This window comes from Rissa tridactyla, chromosome 3 (assembly GCF_028500815.1).
Source record: "Rissa tridactyla isolate bRisTri1 chromosome 3, bRisTri1.patW.cur.20221130, whole genome shotgun sequence".
NCBI lineage: Eukaryota > Metazoa > Chordata > Aves > Charadriiformes > Laridae > Rissa > Rissa tridactyla.
Window position 1 is genome coordinate 25,776,487 of NC_071468.1, and position 13,023 is coordinate 25,789,509.

The following is a 13,023-nucleotide window of genomic DNA, read 5'->3' on the forward strand; positions in this document are numbered from 1 at the left end:
CCTTATCGGAAGACAGCACCAGTGGCCAGCATGCTTGTATCAGAACAGTTGTCATCTTAAACATTGTGTCTCTGTAATCAAAATACATTTCTCAGACTGGATATTAATGATGTTCTTTCATGCTGCTTGAACAGACTCAAAACATGCTCCCTTAGAGCTCTCAGCACCATGTCCCGCTCTCCCCTCAGAAAACACCAGATGTTTCACACTCCTTATGAATCACAATTTAAGACCGAAATTGAGCAGGCAGGAAAAAAAATACCTGCCGTCAACAGCCAAATAAATCATGATCTCTGCACTGGACAGTAATTTTGATGATTCATTTTGTCCAGAGATGGAAATAGAAGGCTGTGTGTTTGCCAATAATTTTAAAAAGCAGTTTCTCAAAAGCTTATCGCCCTACAGCTTCAAATATCACCAAGTAGCAGACTGGAGGATTTTCGGATGTGCCCAGGACCTCATATCCTTCAGAAGGACCCACTACCACTTAAAATCTGGCCATTTCATGGAGTACCCAAACGAGAGTGGAGCTCCCAAGGTTGAGAGTTGAGCAGAACTTTGTAAACTTGTTTCTAAATGTGCACAGCAAAGACCAGGAGGAGTAGGTTTAATACATACAATAAAGCATATTAGAGCTCCATCCAGTGGTCACGGCTTCCACCCAGACCTACCAGGGCAGGTTCAGTGGGGGACCTCTGGCCAAGTAACTTCAGCCTCTCTGAGCCCTGCTTTTCACCTGCATATAGAGCTCACTCGGTTTTCCTCACTGCAGAGGATGACTGGGACGCTCTTCCATTCCTGCAGCATGAAAAATCCAGGTACATCAAACCAGCACAACTTGCCTAAGTTTAACCATACTCAAATATTGAACAAGCATCAAAATTGCAGGCCAGTGCAGGATGATACGTCTTAAGTTCAATGGAGGCAAGTACTTCCAAGACAAAGTGGTATTTAATAAGTATTTTCTCATCTTGATCTCTTGTAGATATTTGCATGGGCAAAGGAGTCAAGTTCAGGCAAATCATGAAGGAAACAAGAGTAACAAAGAATTGCATTGCCCATGAGAACTGTCTGAATCACTTAATTACTTGCATCAACCACTCTTTCACGTTTGGGTTTTTCCCTGTTTTCCCTGCATAAGAAAAGAAGCTTAAGTAACTGTGTACCATCCCCTTCCAGTAACTTTAGAGACTACTACCAGTTGCATCAATTGTGGAGATATCTTTAGAAATACCTAGTTCCTTTCCTGCTTCATGACAATTACTCCCTAGATCTGGGAGCTCCAAATGAACACCCTTCACCATGGGACCGATGAAAACCACACAGCCGTCTTACATTTATGCCTGCCTAACTACAGCACACAAGCAAGAGACAGGAGTACTGTGGTAGCGAGGCCTTAAAGAGCAACAGGCACAAATCCCAAGGGACCAAGTCTTATCAGTTCTGATGCCTGTGGCATATCATCTTGTAAACAGGATAGAATACTTAGAAAGTATGGTGCCAAGGAGGATGGGCATGGTGGCAGCAGCTCAGAGAATATATCCTTCCCTTCCTTCCCATCCCAGTGACTTCTGTTTCTGGAATTTATGTTGTTAAAAAAAATTCAGTTGAATTCTGCATGATTCCCAGAATGGAAAATGGTGCAGGGACACAGAAAGTAGGCGTGACAGGGAAGACTGTCACACACACAAAGAAGTAGGTTTCACATCTGAAAGACTTCTATTACTCAGCATTTAAGCAAGAATCTCAACGTGTCCAGCCAGGTAAGCTTCTGCAGCCCCTTCCTTATCACCTGACCTCTGCCCCACTCCATGACTTCTGACAGCAGCAGTCTCCCTCCATCCCTACCTCATACCTTTTCTATTGTTCTATTGTTCCAGCCTTCATCTTCCCCCAAGATACGCATTTTTAAGACCAAGTAACAAGGGTCTCTGTCATCCATTTGCATATCAGGTCGACATCCCACGCTGCTTCACAGTTCCCTCATACAAATTTCTCAATCTGTATTTCATCACATTCCTCTACATCTCTTACCTTACTGTCATAACCTTCACATCTGCGGGTTCAATTGCCACAACAGTAATCTGAAGCAGTATTAAGAAACTATGCTTTAGTGAAAAGGTCAACAAAATTAACTTCTTTCCTGAGGCAGCAAGGTACGGGCAGTTATTCTGGCGGTATGGGCCTGTGCTCACTAGGGACCCTGGAATCTGTTGGCCAGCTCCAGACGGCAGTCTCAAAGATACTCGGTCCCAAGAAGATGCACGTGATCTCAGTGCTTGTGGAGAAAGAGGGAGGAGGGAAGGATGCAACGTGAACTCAAACCTCTTCAGAAACCTAAGAATCTACATGGAGATGGGTAGGAAAGTAAAGGAGGCTTATAAAAGCGGCAGCTGCTGGGAAGTTTCAGACAGCACTTACAACTAACTGGGCAGGAGAGACTAAAACTTAGTCACTGCCACAAAACTTAAGCAGCCTGGCTTTCTAAAAGAAATGATAGCTTAAGAAGTAAATGCTGACAGAGAAGTACTTTAAAGCATCACCAAAGCACATCCAGCATGTCAAAACCGAAGAGGAAAATTTCCTCTGTCCTGAAAGAGCAAAAAAGGTTGTGGTGTTGGTGGTCTGACTCATTTTTGTACAGTCAGAGTTGGCAACTACCAAAACCCTAAAAGAAGAACAGACCATATCATCTTAATAAAAGTCCTTTGCCTTTTCCATACTGGCATGGAACAGTGAAGGAGTTTTCATGATCTTGACCTATCTTGAATAAGGCAGCAAAAAGCAGATTATTTCAATCAAGTCTGAACCTTCCAACCAATGCAGCTCTTTACAAATGAGATCTCTGGGTTTCCCGTTCCTATCTTCCAAACTTCTACTTTTTTCCCCCCAGCTAAATTTTCAGGAAATTATGCTATCTTTACATAAAGTATAACTTGGGGAATGGCAAGGATGTTAGTGTCTTCTAGAGTGTGTCTGGGATTAACCTGCTTAAGAGAAGTCCAGAGATAAAAGCTGGTTATCTGGGCAAGATGCTTTGGCACCTCTAGCCAGAAGATACCAAAGTAGCGTAAATCAAAGCATGATTCCCGTGAAACAAAGGGGGAGGGGTTTGTTTTTCCCCCTACTGACATTTCAGAACAGTGCTTCCAAAAAAAAAAAAAAGCTTCCATCACCAGGTTAAAAGTCAAAGAAAGTCCAGTTTTACCTACGTGTTTTCATGTTTTATGTCCATGAGGGTGTAAGGACTTGCTCTTCTGGATCACGGCTTTAGTCTCTAAAGAGCTAAATCTCTGCAACAATTGCAAAATGTTTCATACACACACACAAAAAATTAACCTAGGGAAAAGACCGGATTCTAGCATCTTCAGAAGGTTTCACACATCAAAATAGTTTTAAAATTATCCCTTGTGCAATGGTACAAATCTTCAGATTTACTCAGAACACCATGGCAGACACAGACACAAAGAGTTTTCCGTTTCTTTGCTCTTTAATGAACTCCCCACACTCTGACCACTGTACACCTGATATTCTTGTCAAAGTCAACTACCCTTGACTCCTTTATTCAGGCATTCCTAAACTGTGGTTCCCGAGGAGCACTTGCTACACAGGGGATTCAAGTGGAGTTCCCACATCAGGGTTACGTACACAGGGACCTGCTGGGTAATCAGAAGCCAAAGCTCTGGAAGGAAGCAAGCAAGCGCTGAGCAAACTACCACTGCTAACACACACGCACGCTCAAGTTACGCTGGGGCCAGCTGTATATCCAGACCTGTCTCATCTCACAGTGATGTGTCAACACACCTGGAGGGTCACTGTCACTACCTGCCTTGGCATCATTCCTATGGCTCTTTCCCTTTCCATTAGATTAAGATATGTGGTATGTGTCGTGGCACTTCAGACAGGAAGATTTGATAAACAGTTCACGGGATCCGAAAGGCAGGCTAGAACTCCAGAGTTTTTAGGTCTAGGGACAGCAACTCCAGATGTGGGGGGTAAACTATCTATTGTGAGCTGCCTTTCAACGGCTGATCGAGATAAATGAACAAAACCAGAAATGCTTTCCACTTCTATTTTGGGATAAAAATCATTCCGCTTCCATTATTGTTCTAGAGTATTTTACTGTTACACCTTCTAGTAAGAGAGAGTAATAAACTTTCTAGAGAAAGATCATATCTTAAACTTTGAAAGAAAATCATATACTAATGAATGAACTGTCAAAAAATCATTTATGTAAAAGCACGTTCTATTTACAAAGGTCAACTTGCTCTTTAGGACAAATAAAACAACTACTGGAAAAAATATTCATATAGAAACGCCTCATCTTTCAAATAGACATTTACAAATACTCTGTTTTGTTTAAACTACTAGAAACTTTAAGACATTTGAAATTAAGAGTGCGTTCTGCATGCAGTTAGGATAGAAATTACATTATTGGACTTCAGTGTGTCAGTTCTTATCATTGTCAACAACACACTCTTAAGCTCTTCTAAAACACCACAGCCTGGCTATTACCTTAGGATCTCAAAAGGAGGACATGGATCTTCATTAACAAGTTATGAGTTACTCTTCGTTTTGCCATTAAAAAAGGACATCCCGATTGTCTTCACAGCAGGAGAGTCTGGTCTTGTCAAACTTGGCGTCCTTTTCCCTGAGTTTCCCTTTAGTGTTTTGCTAGGCATGATGATCGTTGGCTTGGTATATTTACAAGTCCTTGGTTAACACTCTTCCCATTATAAGGCAGAGTTCAGAAATTCAAGGAGTTCTGCACGGTTCCGGTCTCTCTGTAGAGCAGAAAAGCAGAGGCAGTGGTTTAACAGACCTCTACTCAGTGGACCAAGGCTGCATAACCCTGCTTTCTGTGGGGCTTTCGCATCTCAGCATGCTGCACAACAAACGCTACCACATTCAAACAGCTGGATATGACTAGCTACTAGTTAGGTGTGAGTGCCTGGAGGAAGTGCAAGGCAGCGGGTCCTCAGGAGAGATGCCAGAGGAGACAAGCTGTCACTATCACTATTTCATGATACATTTTCTAAGTGGCTCCCTGTGGAGGCTCCACTGGGTTGTCATCATGTAGCTCAAAGCCTGCTCAGGAGGAAACTGAAAAGCAGAAGAGATGCAATTCTCCGGTGTCTGAGGCACTGTACACACAGCAAGTCTTGTGCTCTGGGAAGTACCATTTTGGTTCTATGTGTAAGCAGCAGCTTGCAGCATAATAGAAAGGGAGCCATGAATTTACGTTCTTTCTTTACCTTATGTAAGCTCAAATAGTCAAAACTGGTGTTTTTAAAATCAGAATTTATAAAACAATCATTAAATCTTAAAATATTGTGAAGAATGGATGTTGTTCAATTGGGCATGTTCATGACCATGCACACCAATCAAAAAAGGACCAACATCAAATATTTGACATCAAATATCGTAACACACAGGTTACTAGGATAAGACTAGAAGCATTCAACATAATTTTACACAAACTTCAGTGGCACAGAAGGAAGAGAATGTATTTTTGATCAAATTTAACTTCGAATGCTCCCATCTGCTTTGGTAACTATAGAATGAACTGTTATGGCTGAATCAGAATCTACCACACTGGATATTTCAGCAAAGTAACACTTTTAACACATACTGACTAGTGGCAGAAGCCCTCTGCAGATCACCCTAAGGTGTGGAAACTGCTGAAAAGAGTGAACATATTATTTAAGTGCTGAGTCCAAACACCCATAGCAATAGCACAAAATGCTGTTCATGGTATCTGTTTTCCTGGGTATCTCTGCAAAAACATTTGACTGCTTTGAGAGAATGCATGAGCATTGGTCCTAATACTACTATCATCTTTTTTTAATTCCTCTCTAAATAATGGCGTTAGAGAAACACAGTAAAGCAGCAATTATCGCAATTGATCGCAAGAGACTGGAAGAAGATGAGGACAATTAAAAACAGTGCAAATTAAATCAACAGAGAAAGCCACGAATCAGCTAAACATTACGGACTGAAATTCTAAGAAGCTGCACAAGCATCCTTTGGTTTATCTACTCATGCCCAAGTACTCCAAGACCACTAATAACACAAAACCTGCCAAAAGAATGAACTAAAATTTGTCAGATGGCATCATAGCCACATTAAAAGCTGCAATCAATTTACAACTCCTAACTGTAAGACCTATTCTCCTACAAAAGACTACTATTAAAAAAAATATTAAAAGATACAGTATTTTCCCTTAGGGATACATAGATTATTTTAACTCATACCTCTTTATCCTTCTTAGTCTTCTTTATTTTCATCTTAATTTTCTTTCCAGTTATCATGCTGTAGTTTTCATTCTTCTTTTTGTTTTTAAAGAACTAAAATGAGATCACACATTAGAAAGACATAAGCCTTGCTTTATTTTGTAATGTTACAAATCTTAAATAAAATTACAGACAATAATATTTTATACTTCCTAATTATCCAAAACAACAGAGATAGGTTTCTATTTGCTGATGACAAAACTGGTGGCGTTATAAACATTTTTATGACAGGACAGATTAAGTGTTTAGATGAGAAATATAGCGGGACTTCAGACTCACACAAGCATACCTTGGAAAGCTGGACAGGTCCTGTTTTCTCTCTCTTTTTCTTCTTTTCTTTCTTTTTCTTCATTTTGTTCTCTTTTTTCCTTTTCTACAAGTATAAGACATGTAATCTTATGCTTACAGTCTCACAAGGGCAAAAAAAGGAAACCTACAAGTAGCTCTTAACGCCCCAGCTAGTCAAGACAGCCACTACTGCTTGCCCTTACCACTGCTGAACAGGCACTATCTGAAGCACACAGAAAGTAATGCAGCAGGGCTAGCAACCCTTGAGACCTTAAGGAACAGAAATGGTCTGATCCCTGATTCTCTCTCTTTTAATGTAACCCAAATAGATAAAAATCATTGGCCAGAAGGCCCTAATAAAACGAAAAAGAAAAATTACAACAGCAAGAATCTACTACTCTCTATCACTGACTACGAATAGTTTATTCTATCAGAAATTCTATAAACTTACCAAGATTCCCCACTTGTCTCTTCTTCAGAGACTACTCCAAATTCTAGCTGGACCAGCAACGACTGGCAAAAGGAACCTTTAAATTATTTCCCCTTTAGTATATAGTCAAGTATAAGACAACCTTTCAGCTCACCTGCTGTAACCCTGAAAGCGCAAGTCAGATTTACATAGCCATAGACAAAAGCATTACATCTTACATGACATTGAAAGTTATCAAAATACAAAGAACTATTTTCTGTTTGTTAACTAGTTACTTCTCCTAGTAAAGGTTTACCTTTTTGTTGTGTTTTTCTTTTTTCTTTTTCTTTGATTTAGACTTAGGAGAATCTAAAACAAAACAAAACCCTGTAAGCTTAGCATTCTGAAAAAGGCACTTGGTTTTACAGATAAGGCATACAGAAATGCAAAATATAAGAAGACAATGCTTAATCCAGCTATGTATATTAGTGCTGGTTGAAACTAATCCTGAGAAAAGCACCACATGAACTTACTGCCACTTACTGGTCTAATGTGGAAACTGAAAATACCTGATTTACTCAGTGATTACTTATACCAATATATTATATTAATAGAGACAATATTTCTCTCTTTCTGCAGCTGTGCTCAACAGATTGCAAATATCTGTTTTATAGCCAGGGATCCTGACTTGCAAAGAAGGCAACAAAAAGTACAGTTGGGGCTGACAAACCACTGCAAATATTATCACTGTTCAAGGCAAATGAAAACCTTTACCTACTTATTCAACTCACCTTCCAACTTCAAGGTTTTCAGTAAATTTTATAAAGCAGAAACTCACAAGTTCTATAGGCCAATCATAGATTTTAAAGAAAACATTGTGGCTGGTGTAAGAGACTAAATTCCCTGACGAGAGGCAGAAGGCCCTCCAAGCCTTCAATGTAATGCCTCAAACACTCTCAAGGAAATAAATAATGCAGGCCTGGCCTTCAAAGAACTGAGAAGGCTAACACTTCTGGCGCCTGAAAGTGTGAGAGACCTGTCTTGTGAAGACAGGACAGTTCTGCCACTTGTGTGGTGAGCTTGCTAGTTCTCAAGGCCATTGTGTCTGATAAGTGACCTTTGCTTCATTATCCACGAAATGCATATGAAAGCGCACACCCCTGCATATGCTAATGAAGATTACAGAGATCGTGCTAAACATGTATGACTGTGGCACTCGTCTCTCCACCCAAATCATGCTACACGTCACCTGGGAGAAGGGAGAAACCTGAGATGAGGCTGTCCTCAGCAAGGGGGATGGACCATGCTAATTCGGCAAACATGAAAGGGGAAAATAAGTGCCCCTAGGGGGGAACAAAGAAGAAACAAAAGACGACAGTGCCTGGGAAGATTTTTCCAAGAAAGCAGATTATGCCTGGGAAGATTCCCTGAAAAAGATGCTGGAACCAGGACCAGCGATCTCTTTATCTCTGTCTTTTCCTTTTCCTTTCTCTATCCCTTGGTTAGAATTGTTAAGTAATGACCTTAAGTATGACCTTAAGTACCGCTTGCCATAAGTTGTCCTATACCCGTTGTTAAGTAACACAATGCATACCTCACCATTTGTCATAATTTGTCATATACCTAACCAAGTATCGTGGACTTGTTAGACCTATGCTAACCATTTTGGGCAGCTAATAAATGTTTCTATATGGACCCTGAGATTTATCTCACCTTAGTCCGCACCATTGGGAATTTACAAATCTGAAGTCACTTACCGCCCCTCTTTCCTGAGAGTGGGACATGATAACTGGTATGTGAGGAAGTTGATTTTGAAGCACCAGCTTTGACTATGGGACCATAAACGTACATAGACCGTGAAACATCTTACTAGCCTTCTAACAGACTACCTTCAAGCTATCAACTCTACAGTTTCTTTACAATAAATTCCAAATAAAAGATAACATTATAGGAACATACTAGAGCACAGCCAGACTCAAGAGTGAGAAAAGTCTAAGGTAAGGCTGCCCAAGCCATCTTCTTTTGGCCTCCTAATGACAAATGCAGCACAAGCATGTCAGAATAAATGATGAAAATGGTAATTCTATCACAACATCCAGTCTCTTGGTAACAACAAATTGGACTAAGTGCCCCCAGGGCACCTGGCCAGAGGGCTTTTACAAATTTTGCCAACATCAGGAAAGGAGTATATTCAAGAACACTGGACGTCCTTCCAGACTCTGAAAATCAGTACGCTGTCATGAACAGACACTTGCCCCATTTTATCCCTTTGCCGACATCTCCTCCAGACTTAGTTTTTATCTCCCACCATCCTAGCCATGGTTCTCATGACCACAAACCCTAGAAGAACTCCTCTAGACTTCTGCACTGATCTATTGACTTCCTAGGCTAAGCCAGGCCACCTTTTCCTCCTCTTCACTCTTTCTGAGTTGCCATCCCTCAACACCTGGCCTTCTCGCTGGCTCAATCTGTTTCCATACTCGGCCACCCTACCTCCCTAGTTTAAGCACTGATTTGCCTGCTTGTCTCCTGTCTGAGGGGAACCCCCTTCCCAGCTCCACCTGACAAGCTGCAATCCCAGATTCTATATCCCTATGTCTCTTTTTCCACAGCAAAGCGTGTCCTTTCTGCATTCAAGTTAGCTTCATTGTCCACATAACATATGTTACCAACAAGGCTGGAGAAGGCAGGCGGGGGATACAGCTCAGAGAGCAGAAGACAGTTTCCCCCCACTCTCCTTTCGGTTTTCCCAGCCACTGCCCGGTGTCTAACAGCCAAAGTTACAGCTGCACTCGCTAAATAAGAGAAACACAGACTAAAAAATGCCAGAAGGAATCTCCATTTTACTATCCCCAAGGAATGTTAACTCCAATCCTGCTATACCAGACACACCAGACCGGGTCAATCTTCATCATTTCAGGTCTTTAACTGCCAGTAAGGCTAGCTATTCCATTGTTCTGCTGCTAGGATGTATTTTTACTAGATCTAATTCAAAACCCTCCTGCTGCAATTTAAGGTCATTTTTCCTTGCTGAAAGTCACAGGAAGATTTTTCACTCCCTCTCCATAGAGGCCACTACCTACACTTATATCTGTCTTAGCTCAACTACCTCACATCTTTTCTTCTCTAGATTGAGTAAATTGAGTTGTTTAAATATGCCCTTGTACGACATTTTTGCTAGATCTTCCTCTCCCCTACAAATGGGAAAACTTAGGGAATTTTGAGCTATAAAGTTTTAACAAATCTCTGAACATGCAGACTGACAACCCGGGCCTAATTCAGAATGACTTTTCCCTCAGATACGAGTTTCTTGACACCCCTCCAAAAGACAAACCAGAAAGCACACCAAGGATGTTCACATAGTTAGTGTCCGACACATTTTTTTTAGAAATGTTAACAGTGGATCACATGGGATAAAATTCATTCAAGAATAAAGGAAGAGCCCCCCAACCAAATGTACAAGTTCATAGATTTGAACATTTTCAGAATATATTTATGTTACATACATTGAATCAAGCCACTGAAGTCTGAGAACAAGTAATATTTCCATACAGATATAAACCCACTTCAAGAGAAGTGGAACTAAGTTTTTGTTAAACTGGGGGATACACAATCACAAACATGAGGTCCTGTACCAGATAGTGAAACTTCACCCAACTCTGAAGTTAGAGAGTTTTCATCAGAACTCTCCTAGGGTTCTAGCTCATACGAGAGTTCTTCCCAATCATAGTAATAAAAAGATAAAATACACTTCAGTATTTAGCCTAACGCATTCTATTAAAAATAGAAGGGCAATTTGGTAATTTTACTTGCAATGATACCAAATATCTTCATACAGAATACCAAAGCAACAGTCTAGATATAATCAGCAATACATTCCCCTTGAGGTCACAAGTTATATCCATACAAAAAATCTGCACTTACTCCCAGACAGTGTCTTTTTTAGAAAACTACCTCAACTCCTCTAAGTAAGCAGCAGCTTAGTATGGAGTGTCTTAATCCTGTAATGCTTGCATATATGTTCCCATTGAACTCAGTCATTAGTATTAATAAACTTCACGTGAGTCTTCAAAGTTAAATATTTGGAACTTTAAGACAAAAGCAAGACTACATCAAAAACCCCAACACTGGTCTAAATAGATAGGTGAAGCAGAAAAAGTTCTGTATTCGTTATGCTTTCAAAACACAGAATTTTAAATATATGCAGCATATTGAATGGCAATTTCTATTTTGAAGTTATTTAAATTAAGACAGGAACTTGCATACTGTGTGTAAAGAGGTACCTTAACACAGCAATAGGAAAGGGTTATGAGAGAAACACTGAACATGCAGTATTAGTATTCTACAGTGTCCCTTTGTGCTGGTTTAGCCACATTTAAAATAACCTTTAAATGATTCCGGGAGTGCTATCAAAACTGGTAAACATCATGTGTACGATGGAGGTAGCTTACCTCTGCTACTTGAAGATGACGACCTTGATGATGAGCGTGATGAGGAGGAAGAAGTGGATGTAGCGCTAGAAGACGACGTGGATGAAACAGATGATGATCTGCTTCTACTGCGTTTTCGTTTCCTTTTTTCTTTTCCTTAGGATAACACAAGGCAGAAGTGATAAGCATGCTAGACAACTATGGTCTACAAAAACAACTCTTCACAGAACTTAAGCACAATGAACCCCTATTTTGACAGGGTTGGGGTTTTTTTCCCCTCCTCTTCCAGCATCACATGGTTTATTACCATTAGCAAGTGACAATGCTCAACATCCGTGTCAAACATGGCAACTGTCATAAAGTAACTGACATACACCCAGTGCCACAGACACTGAAACAGATCAGCAATGCCTACCTCGGACCTTCAGCTCTTCTTGTGAAGTTGCGCTGAGTTTCATACTTTTTTCATCCTTCACGTTATCCATATCTAGGGAGAGGCAACAGTACGTTCAATAACATCATTTCCAAAATACGTTGGGAAAGAAAAAAAAAAAAAAAAAGCAGCGCAGTGCAGACAGAGGAGAACAGCGAGCGCAGCCCCACCGGCACTCCCATCAAACTGCATCGAACGGGAAGTGTGCGTCTACGCTCTCATCCTCTTACACCTGGAATCTGAGGCCAAACCCCTGTTTTCCTGTCATCTTGCACGAAGGCGCGGTTAGTGCAGGCGCAGGGGTGGCTTTGCCGCCGCAGCAGCCACACCGCAGCCTGGCGGTGGGCGACAGGGGGCCGCCAGGCGCGGCCTGCAGCCGCCGGGAGGGCCCCGACCTGCCCTACACTCCCCGCACCGGCACTCACCCGCCCGCTCGCCACCCTGCACCAGTCCCGCCAGCAGCCCGCGGCCCGGCAGAGGCTCCCCGCCGGCCGGGCAGGCCACTAGCCGGCACACAGGCGCGGACACGTCGCGCCGCCATTTCCTAGGGGAAGAGCTGCTCTCGGCTCCCACCTCCCTCCCCACGGCCGGGCCCGGCGCGGCGGCTGGCAGGACCCCACTCCCCGCCCGACCCACCCCGAGAGCTGGGCGGCCGCTGCCGCTCCGGCCGCCGCCCGGCCTTACCGAGGGACGGCCCCTGCCCCACCGCTGCGGGGCTGCCGACCCGGAAGTGCTGGTCGCTTCCTGCCCGCGTGAGCCGGCGGCGGAGGACGGGCGGGCTACACGGCGCCTCGCGGCTGCCGGGCCTGTCGGGTGGGCGCCGGGCCGAGCTTGACAGCGCGGGGCCGGGCAGAAGGGCCCTGCCAGCCCGCCGCCTCGCCACCCCAAGGGCCTGCGGCTCCTGCGCGGCGCGGCCGGCTGGGCCTGGCGCCTCTGTGAGGGAGGGCAGACACCTGGACTCCTACCCGACCCGTACCCCGAGCCCGAACGGGTGTTTTGAAGCCTTTGCTGAACCTGGGCTGCAACCGAAACAGAAGTTGGTTATTCCATGTACCCGCTCAGAAAATGAACGGCTCCTGCCACCGGATCCGTAGGGCGCCCTCCCTTCCTTGCCACGGAATCACAGAACGGTAGGGTTGGAAGGGTCCTCTGGAGATCATCTAGTCCACC

At 42.9% G+C, this 13,023-nt stretch overlaps 1 protein-coding gene across 1 annotated transcript; it reads right to left on the reverse strand.

Annotated features, from left to right (window-relative positions):
- Positions 1–4,210: 4,210 nt before the first annotated feature.
- On the reverse strand, positions 4,211–12,765 carry LOC128906630 (corepressor interacting with RBPJ 1-like). Its single transcript, XM_054194143.1, has 7 exons — positions 12,538–12,765; positions 11,836–11,907; positions 11,442–11,576; positions 7,307–7,359; positions 6,583–6,666; positions 6,255–6,347; positions 4,211–4,784 (listed from the first exon to the last, which is right to left on the reverse strand). The coding sequence occupies exons 2-7, from the start codon at positions 11,903–11,905 to the stop codon at positions 4,734–4,736; spliced, it is 486 nt and encodes a 161-aa protein (XP_054050118.1). The 5' UTR covers positions 11,906–11,907; positions 12,538–12,765; the 3' UTR covers positions 4,211–4,733.
- Positions 12,766–13,023: the final 258 nt, after the last annotated feature.

Bases quoted from the DNA above. Each gene is read 5' to 3' on its own strand.
- LOC128906630 (XM_054194143.1), bottom strand. From the start codon at position 11,905: ATGGATAACGTGAAGGATGAAAAAAGTATGAAACTCAGCGCAACTTCA. The intron at 11,577-11,835 runs GTAGGCATTGCT...TGTTATCCTAAG, and splicing joins AGAAGAGCTGAAGGTCCGAG to GAAAAGAAAAAAGGAAACGA. The intron at 4,785-6,254 runs GTATGAGTTAAA...TCTGCTCTACAG, and splicing joins AGACTAAGAAGGATAAAGAG to AGAGACCGGAACCGTGCAGA.